The following is a 12986-nucleotide window of genomic DNA, read 5'->3' on the forward strand; positions in this document are numbered from 1 at the left end:
TGGATGGTTCAAGCTTTAACTCTGAAAATTTTTATTTTTCCATAAGTTTACATTTATGTTAATCTTGTGGTCTACGTTCCATCGTGAAACCACCCATTGTTATTGTAAGTACTCTGGGATTGCCTTGTGAATTGTCACTTAAGAGGTAGTAGCCAGTTCCCAGTGGTTTTACTCTTCATTAGTGCAGGGTTGTAGATTACTGACTACTTTTGTACAGAATTAAGTCCACTTCATGAAGTTCTGCTTCTCAAACTCTAACTTTGGTACTGGAAATTTAGTAAACCAGTAATCTAGGGGGTTTAAATAATTATGGTCACCCAGATTAGAGAAATGGTACTCTGAGAAAGGTTGGTTCTTTTCTTAATAATGGTTGTCTTATGAATGACACCGACTGTGAAGTTGGACATTATCTGGGATCAGTTCTCACTCTACAGCAGCTGGGTAATCTTAGACAAGCTATCTGTGCTATTGGCAGATTCTGTATTTGAGAATCCAGTTACTTGCTAGTATCTATTTGTAACCCCCAAATCAGTGCTTAAGGCAATTTTGTGGTCATTTGTGGATGAGCAGAGCAATGAAAAATTTGAGTCGCCTGATGGGCATGTTTCTAGCCCTGTCTTCTTGTTTCATTTCTCATATTGTAAACAAGTACTCTTTTTGTGGTCTATTTAATGCCACGTTTTTCACATTTTTGTGCTTTCTGTTGGTGATTTAGCTTTTTAAAATGGCCCTAAGGGTGGTACTGGCGTGCTATCTAAGCACAAGAAGGCTGTATGTGCCTTATGGAGGAAATACGAGTGTTAGATGAGCTTCGTTCAGGCATGAGTTACAGTGCTGTTGTCCATGGGTTCAAAGTTAATAACTCAATAATATGTATCAAAGAAAGTGTCTTTAAATAGAAACACACATAAAATAAAGTTGCACATTGATTTGTTGGCAACGATGTTGTGACATTACTCTCAGAGGGACCTAACTCCGTATTTTCCTTCAGGAGCGATCATTTAGTGTTGGCAAATTCAGTGTTTGTGGTGACTTTATAGAACACAACTACTTCTAATAGTGAGAATGGATTGTATTCAGTCTTTCTGACTATCAGCTTCGGAAAGTAACATTGAGACATTATCAGTCATTATGCCAGGGCAACACATGTAAACAAAGGCTATGTCAAGCAAACTGGGTCATATGGTCTTCCTATCCTGGGTAAAATGGATATTAAAATACCTCCTTTCAGTAGCATTCAGCAAATAATTGTCCATCCCCTATGTAGCCAGGTACTATACTGGGAAATGGGTGTCAGTGATAAACAAAACCAACATGTACTCTTTCTGCATGGTGTTTATAGTGTATTGGAATAGGAAGACACAAAATGAATAAGCATACAAATTATCATATTGTCTGTCATTCAATTGTCATATTGTCTGTCATTCAAAAAGCCACCAGGATGGCTAAATAGTAGAAAGGAGAGCTTTATTAGTAATATGGGTTTGCAAGCCAGGAAGAGGAAGTCTGTACATGGACTGAAGGTACTCTATCTTGGAAGAGGGGAAGGACGGCTTGGATTTTATGCCTCACAGGATTCATACTACACAAGAGTCATGCATATTTAGCAGGTTTGGGGGAAAAGCTGTGCATATTTATGAGAGGATCCAAGTGCATGCACAATGGGTAAACATATATGCAACATACATACATCCCGCATTCACTTTGGGGCATAGTTTTATTAAAACGAGGTGGAAAAGGCTCTTTACATCCAAAGGTGAACTATAGGACACAAAGACAGTTTGTGTGCATCCTCTGTAAGCTGCTGAAACTGGCTTAAGGTCTGCAGTACCTTATCCGAAAAGAATGTTTGTGAGGCCCGTCCTCTGTCCAATCAGAGTTGCAGTGGCTTGGGTTGTAAATCAGATTTAGGAGGAGTCTGATATCTCCTATTGGTTAGAAGTTTAGAGCCATAGGAATTTGGAAGTTTGCCATGCCAGCTCAGTCCTGACACCTCAATACATAAAAATCTTTCTTTTCTTAACCTTAGAGTCCATCTTAATTGATAAACGGGTATCTGTTTTCATCTTTCAGATCACAAGTTATAGATTATGACCAGTTCTATGAAGAAAAACAATAAGCTGTTATTGACAAGAATAAGTATAGAATTGGGAAGCTGGAATGGTGAGGCATGGAAGGCCTCTTTGAGAAGATGAAATTTAAAGCAAGATTGGTAGATGAGCTTCATTTTACCAAGAGAAGAGCTTCCCAGGTGGAGAATGAGGGAACAAGAAGAATGGGATGAGGCTGGGTGCGGTGGCTGACACCTGTTAATCCCAGCACTTTGAGAGGCCAAGGTGGGTGGATCACGAGGTCAGGAGATTGAGACCATCCTGGCTAACATGGTGAAACCCCGTCTCTACTGAAAATACAAAAAAATTAGCCGGGAGTGGTGGTAGGCGCCTGTAGTCCCAGCTACTTGGGAGGCGGAGGCAAGAGAATGGCGTGAACCCGGGAGGCGGAGCTTGCAGTGAGCCAAGGTCACGCCACTGCACTCCAGCCTGGGTGACAGAGCTAGACTCTGTCTCAAAAAAAAAAAAAAGAAGAATGTAATGCAAGATAAAGTCCTGTTAAGAATTCTAGGAGCAATGGGGATCCACTGAAGGATTCTGAGCAGGGAAGTAATAAGATGTTTTACAGTTCTCTGGAGTGTGTGGAGTTGGAAGTGGAAGGAAGAGCAAGTGAATGCAAAGGACCAATTAGGAGGCTACTGTAGGGGTCCAAGCAAAAGTGACGGTGGCAGTAGAGGTGAAAGGAGAAGATAGGTTTGGAAGAGATACTCACAAGGTCAGATCTGTTAGTTTTGAATATGAATGTTTAAGATGAAAAAAAAAAAGATCAGGAATGATTTTCAAATTGTTTGAACAGAGGTACCATTTTCTGAAAGGGGAAATATTGAAGGAGAAGTAGATCACCGGGCACAGAGTCAAGAATATAGCAAATTAAAATTCATTTACATAGAAGACCATCTGTAAATATTAGTTTTTTTTTTTCATTTATACCATGGCAGTAGGAATTTTTAAAATGACATTTGTTCCTTTTATCTCCCTCTTTTTCTGGAGGGAGATTTGTAGATTCATGTTTATCCAAGTCCAAATTTGGTAACCCCTCTTTCTATTTTCGTATCAGTTTTCTGGATATTCTTTTGCATGCGTTAGGTGGACAGTCAGTTAATACTCATCTCATCAGTTCTGCCTCTCTCCACAAACTTCTGTGGTTTTCCTGGTGCAGGTTTCAGATCTGCTTCAGGATGCCAGGAAGAGAGAGAACGGGGAGCTTTATCTGGTCTAGATTCTTGTATAGTCCACACAGTACCCCAGCACTGGCCTTCTGAGGCTACAGCTCTTCAGTTCACTCCCAATCTCAGCTGCTGTCTCAGGGCAGAGTCCCCATCCCCGCATGGCTGGGACTGTAGAAGCTTCAGTGGCAGCCATGCCATCAGCTGGACCAACCCATCCCTAGGGACCTCCGGATTTTGTTTCTGAACTTGGGTTGTACTTCTGACTCCTCCTCCCATCTTTGGGAATTGCCTTGGGAAGAAAAGTTTTCCTCTTAGGGTTGCATGGTCTGAGGGATGGGGGCTGTGCATTAACTGTAAATAGGCAGACTAAAAGGAGAAAAGACAAGGTTGATTTCCATATGCTGAAGTACTCTTTGATGAGTGCTACACAGACAGATAAATTTTATACCGATTTAACAAATAAGAGTAGTGCAGAGCTTCAGTGGGGAAGTATAGCAGGCCCTGTTGTGCTTTTTGATGCTTATGGCAACTGATTTTGTACTTCCTGGCGCCAAGGCGCCGGCTTCTCCCACATAGCAAACAGCCTTGGAGGGGGTTCAGTGGTGGCTGGATTTCCTAGAGGTTCTGCTTAAATTCAGAATACTACTTTGGTGGGCTGTCAATCCCTTCAAACCCTAAATTTCCTTTCCTCTCAGAAGAATCCTGGCCCATCAGAGAATCTAAATTGAATGCCAGGAGAAAAGGGCTCCTGGAAGTGTCTCCTATCCACACGCAAGTTTATCTACCTTCTCCCCAGTGACCTGCTCTGTCTACCAAAGAGCATTGAGAGGGGTGACCGTCCTCTGGTCACAAAAAGGTGGTATTCCCCATTCTACCCTTGGTGGTGGTACTGGCACATTCCATTTACATAACTGTGTGAGGCCACTGTGTTGACTCATCCCTGAACCCAGAAGATCTGCCTCGAGTGACTTTTCACTTTGGCTACCCCGAGACACATGGCCTGGCAGCTTCACTTTCCTGAAACTTGTGAGACATACCACATCCTATGGATATAGAGATTTTTAACTACAGATGGTCCCTGACTTCAACTTAAGATTTTTGGGGGTTCAGTGGTGCAAAAGCAATAAGCATTCAATAGAAACTCTACTTCAAATTTTGAATTTTGATATTTTTCTAAGCTAGCAATGTGTGGTGTAATACTCTCCAAAACTTGCAGTCAGCCATGAGATCACACGATTTTGCCCACCTGTGGGCTAATGTAAGTGTTCTGAGCTCCTTTAAAGTAGACTAGGCTAAGCTATAATGAATGTCCTGTAGGTTAGGTACATTAAATGCATTTTTCACTTATGATCTTTTCAACTTAACAGATGCTATAACTCCACTGAAAGTCAGGGAGCATTGGTAATGGATAATTAAGGGATGCTGTGAGTTACCAGTTTGCAGATTTCTTGCAACTTTTTAATCTCTGATAAATGAAAATGTTACACTCCAGTGGGTTCTTCTTGCCTGCTACACAGATAAAGCCAAAATACTGAGACGGTGGTGTTGAAATAGGGAATGAGTTTAGTTACCACAAGGCAGCCGAGCAGGACGACAGGAGACATTTCTCAAATCTGCCTCTCTGAGAGCTTGGAGGCTAGCGTTTTTAAAGGACAATTTGGTGGTCAAGAGGCTAGGGAATGAATGCTGCTGATTGGTTGTAGATGAACTCATAGGAGTGTCAAAAACTGTCTTCATGTGCTGAGTCAGTTTCTGGGTGGGGGTTACAGTACTAATTGAGTAAGTTCCTTGAGATGAGTCAGGTCCCTGAGGTGGCAGTCGGTTCACTAGAATGCAAAAAATCTGAAACATATCTCAAAGACCAATCTTAGGTTTTACAATCATGATGTTATCTATAAAAACAATTAGAGAAGTTATAAATCTTTTAACTTCTGGCAACATGACTCCTGAGCAGTAAGCGAGCTAGGGAACAATAGCTGGTTATCACTTACCTATGCAGGTATTCAGGCCCCTCCCATAGTTAGCCTTGTCTATGCCCAGGAATGAGGAAGGGCTGTTCAAAGCAAGATGGAGTCAGGTATGTCAGATTTCTTTCACTGTCATAGTTTTTTGCAAAGGCGATTTAGAAAAACATTTAAAAACAGTGGGCACTAGGTCAGGTCTGTGATCAAAGGTATAATTCTATGCCTTGCTAACTGAATTTGTTCATCGCTTCCTTCAAGAGCTGTAAGAATCAGTGTTTTTTTTGTTTGTTCATTTTTTTTAAGTTTTTTTGGCTGTAAGCTTATTCAATGCAAAATAATCCTCTCCAGTTTTACTGAGGTGGCTGACCATGTTCACAACCAAATCCTCCTCTAAACTGGAATTCAGTTGCTTACCAAGCCCCAGCCTCCACTTTCTTGTTGGCACCTGGAGGCACAGCACTATGTCTGCACGTATCTCTGTTGGCTTCCCCTCTTGTGAGTCTTGCAGGTTGCTCAGTCTCCAGACCTTTAGGCCGAGGCCTGCCAGTCTCTGGACGGCTGCGGCATAGAGTGGCAGGCACAGTCTCCAGGGGCAGATGAAGGTAATCACGGAGATACTGGATACCCTCATTGGTAAGGTACCAGTAGAAATGTCTCCAGGCAAACTGTTCCTTCACACAGCGTCGGGACTTGAGAGACTGCATGGCCTTCATGACCTGAAGGTTGGGCACATTCTTGTCTGCCAGCTCCCAGTGCTTAGGCATGTGGACATCCTTCTTGGCCACCATGACTCCCTCCTTAAAAAGGAGTTCATAAATGGCAATCTGGTTCTTCTTAGGCATCAACATCTTGGTGGCTCTGGGGTCCGGGTCCGGGGCCGGGGCTTGAATCATACCTGACTCCATCTTGCTTCGAACCTCACCAGCTAACTGCCCTTGCTATTCCTGGGCATAGACAAGGCTGACTATGGGAGGGGCCTGAATTCTGCTAAGACCTGCATAGGTAAGTGATAACCAGCTGTTGTTCCCTAGCTTGCTTACTGCTCAGGAGTCATATTGCCAGAATCAGGTTTTTGGTTAGGAACCATTTAACATTTGTTTACTAGATTACAAAAACAGAAATATTTTCTTTTTCTTTTTTCAGTTACCAAGTGTTTAGCAAGGGAAATGTAATCTGCTACAATATGATTATGCCTTCTCTTGAACACTATGTTGCTTCTAGGGAGAGGGAGTACTAGAGGAATCAGGAAGATGGGAACAAAGAGCAAAAAATTACTTCGTGGAGTTAAGAGATTTTTTCTTTCTTTTCTTCTTTTTTTTGACAGAGTCTTGCTCTGTCACCCAGGCTGGAGTGCAGTGGTGTGATCTCAGCTCACCGCAACCTCCACCTCACCGCAACCTCCACCTCCTGGGTTCAAGCAATTCTCTGCCTCAGCCTCCCAGGTAGCTGGGATTACAGGCATGCACCACCATGCCCGGCTAATTTTTGTATTTTTAATAGAGACGGAGTTTCACCATCTTGGCAACAATGTCTTGAATTCCTGACCTCGTGATCCACCCACTTCAGCCTCCCAAAGTACTGAGATTACAGGCGTGAGCCACTGCGCCCAGCCAAGATATTTATTTATTTATTTATGTTGAGATGGAGTCTCGCTCTGTTGCCCAGGCTGGAGTGCAGTGATGCAATCTTGGCTCACTGCAACCTCCGCCTCCTGGGTTCAAGTGATTCTCCTGCCTCAGCCTCCCGAGTAGCTGGGACTACAGGTGCATGCCACCACACCTGGCTAATTTTTTATATTTTTAGTACAGATGGAATTTTGCCACATTAGCCAGGATGGTCTTGATCTCCTGACCTTGTGATCCACCCACCTCGGCCTCCCAAAGTGCTGGGATTACAGGCATGAGCCTCCGCTTCCGGTGCCAAGGGATTTTTTTAAACAACTAACTAATGTTCTTTTTATCTGGCAACCTGTAATGATGCATTTGATATAGCATATATAGGTTTTAGCAAGATTTCAAAAAAATTATTAATTCTCGGACAACATGGGAGAAATGAGAGCTGGATGCTAATATACTTAGACATGATGGTTGCATAACAACAGCGAAACCTCAGCCTCCCCTCTCCTTCTCTCCCTGTGGGTACTTGGGTGACCCTGAGCTGATGTTCAGCTAGGACTCACTGGCATACTGGTGTTAGGGCCAGCATTCATTCCGATGGATCATTGTGCACCCTGTATTGTTGTTAAATATTTTAAATATGCTCTCAGGGTGTAATAAACTAGAGTTCTCTGGAAAAGCAGACCAAAGCTGGGCCACGGCCACGTTAGCTCTTTGGGAACTTCATGCATGGTGCCCATACCCTACCTCTAGTTAAAATGAGAAACAGCAATAAAATAAGTAAGGAAATCCAACACTGTACATTTTCCCCATAATGATGACTTCAGTATATCTTTAGAAATATTAAGTAACAAATTATGTTTTATTTTCTCATTGATTGGGTGCTCCTTTCTGGTGCCTTAAACATGAGCCTTTGTTGAGCTCAGCGTAGGCCTTCCTGAGGCAGCAGGCAAAGGAGAGAACTGAGAATTAAGGATTTGTTCTGTTTATATTTTGAGCTTCCATTGGTAGTTGTGTTGGTTTAAAGTGAGTGCACATTGTTTGCACAGCCATTAAGCATTTATGATAATGTATTGAATTGTTTAAAATAAAAGCATTGCTAAAATTAAAAAATTAAAATAGCACCATAAACAAATAAGGCTTGGATTTTTTTTTTTTTTTTTTTTTTTTGAGATGGAGTCTCGCTCTATCTTCCAGGCTGGAGTGCAGTGGGATGATCTCGGCTCACTGCAACCCCCAGCTCCTGAGTTCAACCTATTCTCCTGCCTCAGCCTCCTGAGTAGCTGAGATTACGGGCATGTGCCACCACACCCAGCTAATTTTTTTTAATTTTTAGTAGAGATGGGGTTTCAACATTTTGGCCAGGCTGGTCTCAAACTCCCGACCTCAGGTGATCCGCCCTCCTCAAGCTCCCAAAATGCTGGGATTACCGGCGTGAACCACCACGCCTGGCCACCTTGTAATTCTTTTAATGGAAAAATAAAGCAAAATACTCAACAGAGATGGATTTACTACAGAAGTGTAAATTGATTAAACTACCACTTTTGCATATCGGATTGGTGAAATGATTTGCTTTTCACTTTAAGTGTGCCTTTCCCAGAACCGACCTCTGCTAGCGCCGTCTTCACTGTTACACCTGATTCCATCTCCTGCTGCACCATGAAATGCTGACTCTCAAGGCAGACAATGGGACAGGATTTCAGACAGAACCATTTACCTGCCTGTGTGATGTTTCCTTGTAGGTGACACAGCACGGGTGTCACTTCTGTACCAGCTGTGGAATTCTGGCTCTTCCCTTTAGTAGCCTCAGGATACAGGGCTGGTTCTGGCTTCATTTACCATCATTAAGAGCCTGTCTGACTGGAAGAGATGTTATCTCATGATAATTGTTCCCTTCTGCTCTTTGCCAGGTTGGAAAAATAGATAATGGTGAAAAAGTGTGCTGAGAAGCACCAATTACCAGATCCCCTAATGAGTGAGGTATTAATCTAGAAATATAGTGGAAAATTTCCTTTAAATATGTAAACTAGACTGAAGGGACTGGCAGAAAGTAGGGTGACAGTTGTGTATGAAATTATTGCGTTTTTATTAGTTTGAAATACACTTGCATATGTTTCTGTTAGCTCTGGGGAAGAGAGAAAATTTTATTAGTGTAATTCAAAGTTATAAAAAGCACTCACTATTAGATTGCTATAACTTTAAAAATGAGATGTGTAAGTTAGGAGGGATAAAAAGATAAATGCCTGGAAAATTTTATTTTGACCTGCTTGACTTAGTGAACTTAGAAAATAATAATGATCATTTCTTGAGCATGTATTATGTACCAGGGACTCATTGTAATCATTTAATCATCACAGCAACCCTATGAGTTATAGCAGTATCATTCCCATTTTACAAATGGGGAAACTGAGGCCTGTCAGGGTTAACCGATTTACCCAGAATCACCTGGCTAGTTAGTGCTAGATCCAGGGTTCTAGCCCAGGCCTTCTGACCTCAGAGGTTATGGTCTTCATTCTTCATATTTTAAATGCCTCAGTCACTTAACTTTTTTGGGTTAGTTTCCTTATTTTTAAAATGTAGGGACAAGACTAGATTCTTTATAATAAATTAGTGTTTTGAAACTGTGCTATCTTTTTTTTTTAACTGAAACTGAGCAGAGGCAATGTTCATCACATACTCACTGCAAAAGGTCAAGAGAATGACTAAATGGTAATTACCAGCAGTATTTGTAGCAATTTAAGTCATTTCAGGATTTTACCTTTGACAGTTATTAGTTATTAGTTTTAGTAACAGGGACACTGAGAGAAGGTATTTCTTGGTCTACATCTCAGTTGCTTCCTGATTTCTCTCTGAATCAACCTCCCCCAACCCATCTCTCCCTGGAGCTGCTAAATAATCACACCTCAAGCAACGGAAATCGGCTGCTCTTCGCAACTCATCAAGGGAGTGATGACTAAATGCAGAGGATGAGCGAGAAGAGGGAATTCAGGCAACGAATAAGAAACAGGCCACTAATTAGGAGAACCAGGAGAGACTGCTGTTATCCTGTGCTATTCAATCTGGAAGTTACTAAACTCTACCTTAGTAGAAAATGTGCGCCTGACTTCTTTAGGAAAGAAAAGAAATGTTCATTAGCAGATCATAGATTCCTCTAGATTGCTTGGAGTTTCCTAAGACACTGCCAATTGAAATATATATATGTACTTTCATATTTATTACTGAAGGAACCCCCCCCATTTTGTTACCGTGCTTAAGTTTGGTGTTTCACATAAGTTTTCCGAATAAATGAAAGCTAAAACTAAATAGTTAAAAATAGATTATAATGAAATGTTAAACCTTTATTAAGTATATGATACAAGCAAATGATGCATTAGAACATCTATGCATTGTTTAGTTAAGAATTATAAGATGAATATCCATGTACCCATCATGCAGCCTAAGAAATAGAACGCTAGCAGTACTTCTCAAGCCTGGATCCCATTCTCTTCCCTAACTCAAGTAAAGATTGTTCTGAATATTTTATTAGTAATTTCTTTGTTTTATTTTAGGGTTACACAAATATAAATAATATTTTTTTTACAACTTTACAAAAATGGAATGATTCTCTCTGAGTTTTTCAGTGAGTTGTTCAATATTAACATTATGTTTCTGAGATTCAACTATGAGAATGTAGTTCACCCATGTAGATGTAGTTCATTTTTATTCTTCAGAGTATATTCCATTTTATGAATATGGGACAGTTAATTTTTTCTCAGGGGAGATAGACATTTGTTTGAGTTGTTTCCATTTTCTTGCTATTAGGAGGACGTTGTAAATATTTTTGTCCATCTCTCTTAGTGTAGATGAGCAAGAGTTTTTCCAGGATGTATACCCAGGAGAGGAGATGCTGTGTTGAAGGCTACACACACCTAAAATTTTACTGGGCAATGCCAACTTGTTTCCAAAGTAGTTGTGCCAACTTTAATTCTCACCAGGAGTACATGAAAGTTCCTGTTGCTCCACATACTTGCCAAAATTTGGGGTCTGTCAGATTATATACATTTTCTAGCCTTTTGGGTATAAAATGGTGTCAGCTTGGGGGTCTCTGCATTCCTCTGATTACTAATGAGGTTGACCTTCTTTTTATAGGTTTATTGACCTTCTTGTTTTTTCATGAAATGCCTGGATATGCCTTTTGGCTTGCTTGTCCTTTTCATATTGATTCATTGGAGTTCTTTATACATTTTGTGTACCAAATCTTTGTTCATTATAGATGTCACTGTAGAGGCAGAAGGGGGGTGATCCCTTTTCTCCCCATCATAAGAGTCACAGCCCACACCTTTATAACAAAATATAGATCAACAAGAGAAAAACATAACAAATTCATTAATGTACTTAAATACCAGAGCCATACAAAACATATGAAAACTCAAGAAAGAACCAGATGGTTGATGCTTAAATATCCTTTTCACTGGGGAGAAGGAGGTGGAGAGCCGTAAATGAATGGGCCCCAAAAAACACACCAGTGGTTTTTAAATGATTCTCTTTGGACTCTGAATGGGACCTAAGGATAAATAGTAGCTGCAGACAAGTTACAGGAAGGTAAGGGCAGAGCCGAATTGTGAACAAAGGTCTTATTATGCAGATAACAGTCTTCCAGGTCTTCCCTTGGAATTGCCCTCAGGAGAGCCGAGGCGAGGCTGACTGGGCATGGTGTCCTGAGCATAGAGACTTCTAGTCTCTTCTCTGGTGGTTAATGTTTCCTGGTTATTTAATGAGATTCCTAGGGAGGAGTTTTGAGGCAATTGCATTTCTTTTAGAAGTTTTCTCAATCAGATAAGGGAACTTACAGAGAGCCAGTCCTGGTGCTTCGAATAGTAAGGAGGATCAGAGGGAGTAGGGGGAGGTCAGAGGGAGAACTTGAGGCTGCTTCATTAGTTCAGCATGTCAAAGCACCATATTTCAGGGTGTTTTTTGAGCCCCAGCATTGAAGATATCTTCTCTCAATATGTGGTTTCTATTTTTTTCTTAATAAAATTTTTTTTGTTATATTTTTTCTTATCAAACCTTTTAATAAGCAGAAATTCTTAATTATATTGTAGATGAATTGGCTAGTCTCTTTTTTTTTACATTTTGGGCTATATGTAGCTTGCTTAAGAAATCCTTCTTACCCGTTGGTTATTAGGATATTTTTGTATGCTAAGATTTTCTGAGATATCTGTTTTTCTTTTTCATTCAAATAGTTAATCTCTGGAATTGTTTTGTTTAATGTAGATTGTAAAGTAGAGGCTGATTTCATTTTGCCCCCTACATTGTCCCAATGCCACTTATTAAATACAGGTTGAGTATCCCTAATCTGAAAATCCAAAATTTGAAATGCTTCAAGATGCAAAGCTTTTTGAGTGCTGACATGACACTCAAAGGAAATGCTCATGGAAGCATTTCAGATTTCAGATTTTTGGATTAGGGATGCTCAGCCAGTAGGTATAATGCAAATACTACAAAACCTGAAAGAATCTGAAATCTGAAACACTGCTGGTCCCAAGTATTTCAGATAAGGGATTTTCATCCCTCCCATCTCCCCCAGCCACTGGTCTGCACTGTCACTTTTGGCACATATCAAGCTTCCATATGGGTGAAAGTCCTCCAGACTATAAATGTTACATAACCTTGTTGACATCTTTATAATATTGGGCTCTCTTAATCTTAAACTTTATATGTTTATCCATTTATTTTGGTGTTCTTTAATATTTTTCAATAACTTTCATTGCTTTATACAGAAATATCTTGTAAAATTTTGTTTCATATATTCCTAAGTGTTGCAGGGGCCAAGAGGGAAAGCTTCTCCCTTCGTCTCCTGAAGGTTTGCTAAAAATATACTGACAAAAGACCAATGAAAAGGAGAGAAAGGCATACAATGTATTTAATGTGCACAATGCAGGGAATCACATGAGAATGATTTACCAATAGCCCAGTGTAGTCCAGATGCTTATCTACCCTTCTATATATGGGAGAGAGGAGATAGAGAATGTGCAAATAAGTAAGAAAGTTCCCCTGAGCTCTGAGGGAGGTGTCAGGAAGGTGAGGGATGGAACTTCACTGTGAGCAAAGGTCATCTTATGCAGATAAAGCCTCCCAGGTAATCTA

General features: G+C 40.7%; 2 protein-coding genes across 10 annotated transcripts in view; one reads left to right on the forward strand and one right to left on the reverse strand.

Moving 5' to 3' along the window:
- The window catches only part of ELMO1 (engulfment and cell motility 1), a 595247-nt gene that overhangs the window by 67386 nt on the left and 514875 nt on the right, over positions 1-12986 (forward strand). The gene's annotated exons all lie outside the window — the stretch shown is intronic.
- LOC129041381 (small ribosomal subunit protein eS10-like) lies at positions 5655-6096 on the reverse strand. Its single transcript, XM_054496899.2, has one exon. It carries the CDS (start codon positions 6090-6092, stop codon positions 5655-5657), a length of 438 nt encoding a protein of 145 aa, XP_054352874.1. The 5' UTR covers positions 6093-6096.

The sequence above is a fragment of the Pongo pygmaeus genome, chromosome 6 (assembly GCF_028885625.2).
Source record: "Pongo pygmaeus isolate AG05252 chromosome 6, NHGRI_mPonPyg2-v2.0_pri, whole genome shotgun sequence".
Taxonomy (NCBI): domain Eukaryota; kingdom Metazoa; phylum Chordata; class Mammalia; order Primates; family Hominidae; genus Pongo; species Pongo pygmaeus.

Bases quoted from the DNA above. Each gene is read 5' to 3' on its own strand.
- LOC129041381 (XM_054496899.2), bottom strand. From the start codon at position 6,092: ATGTTGATGCCTAAGAAGAACCAGATTGCCATTTATGAACTCCTTTTT.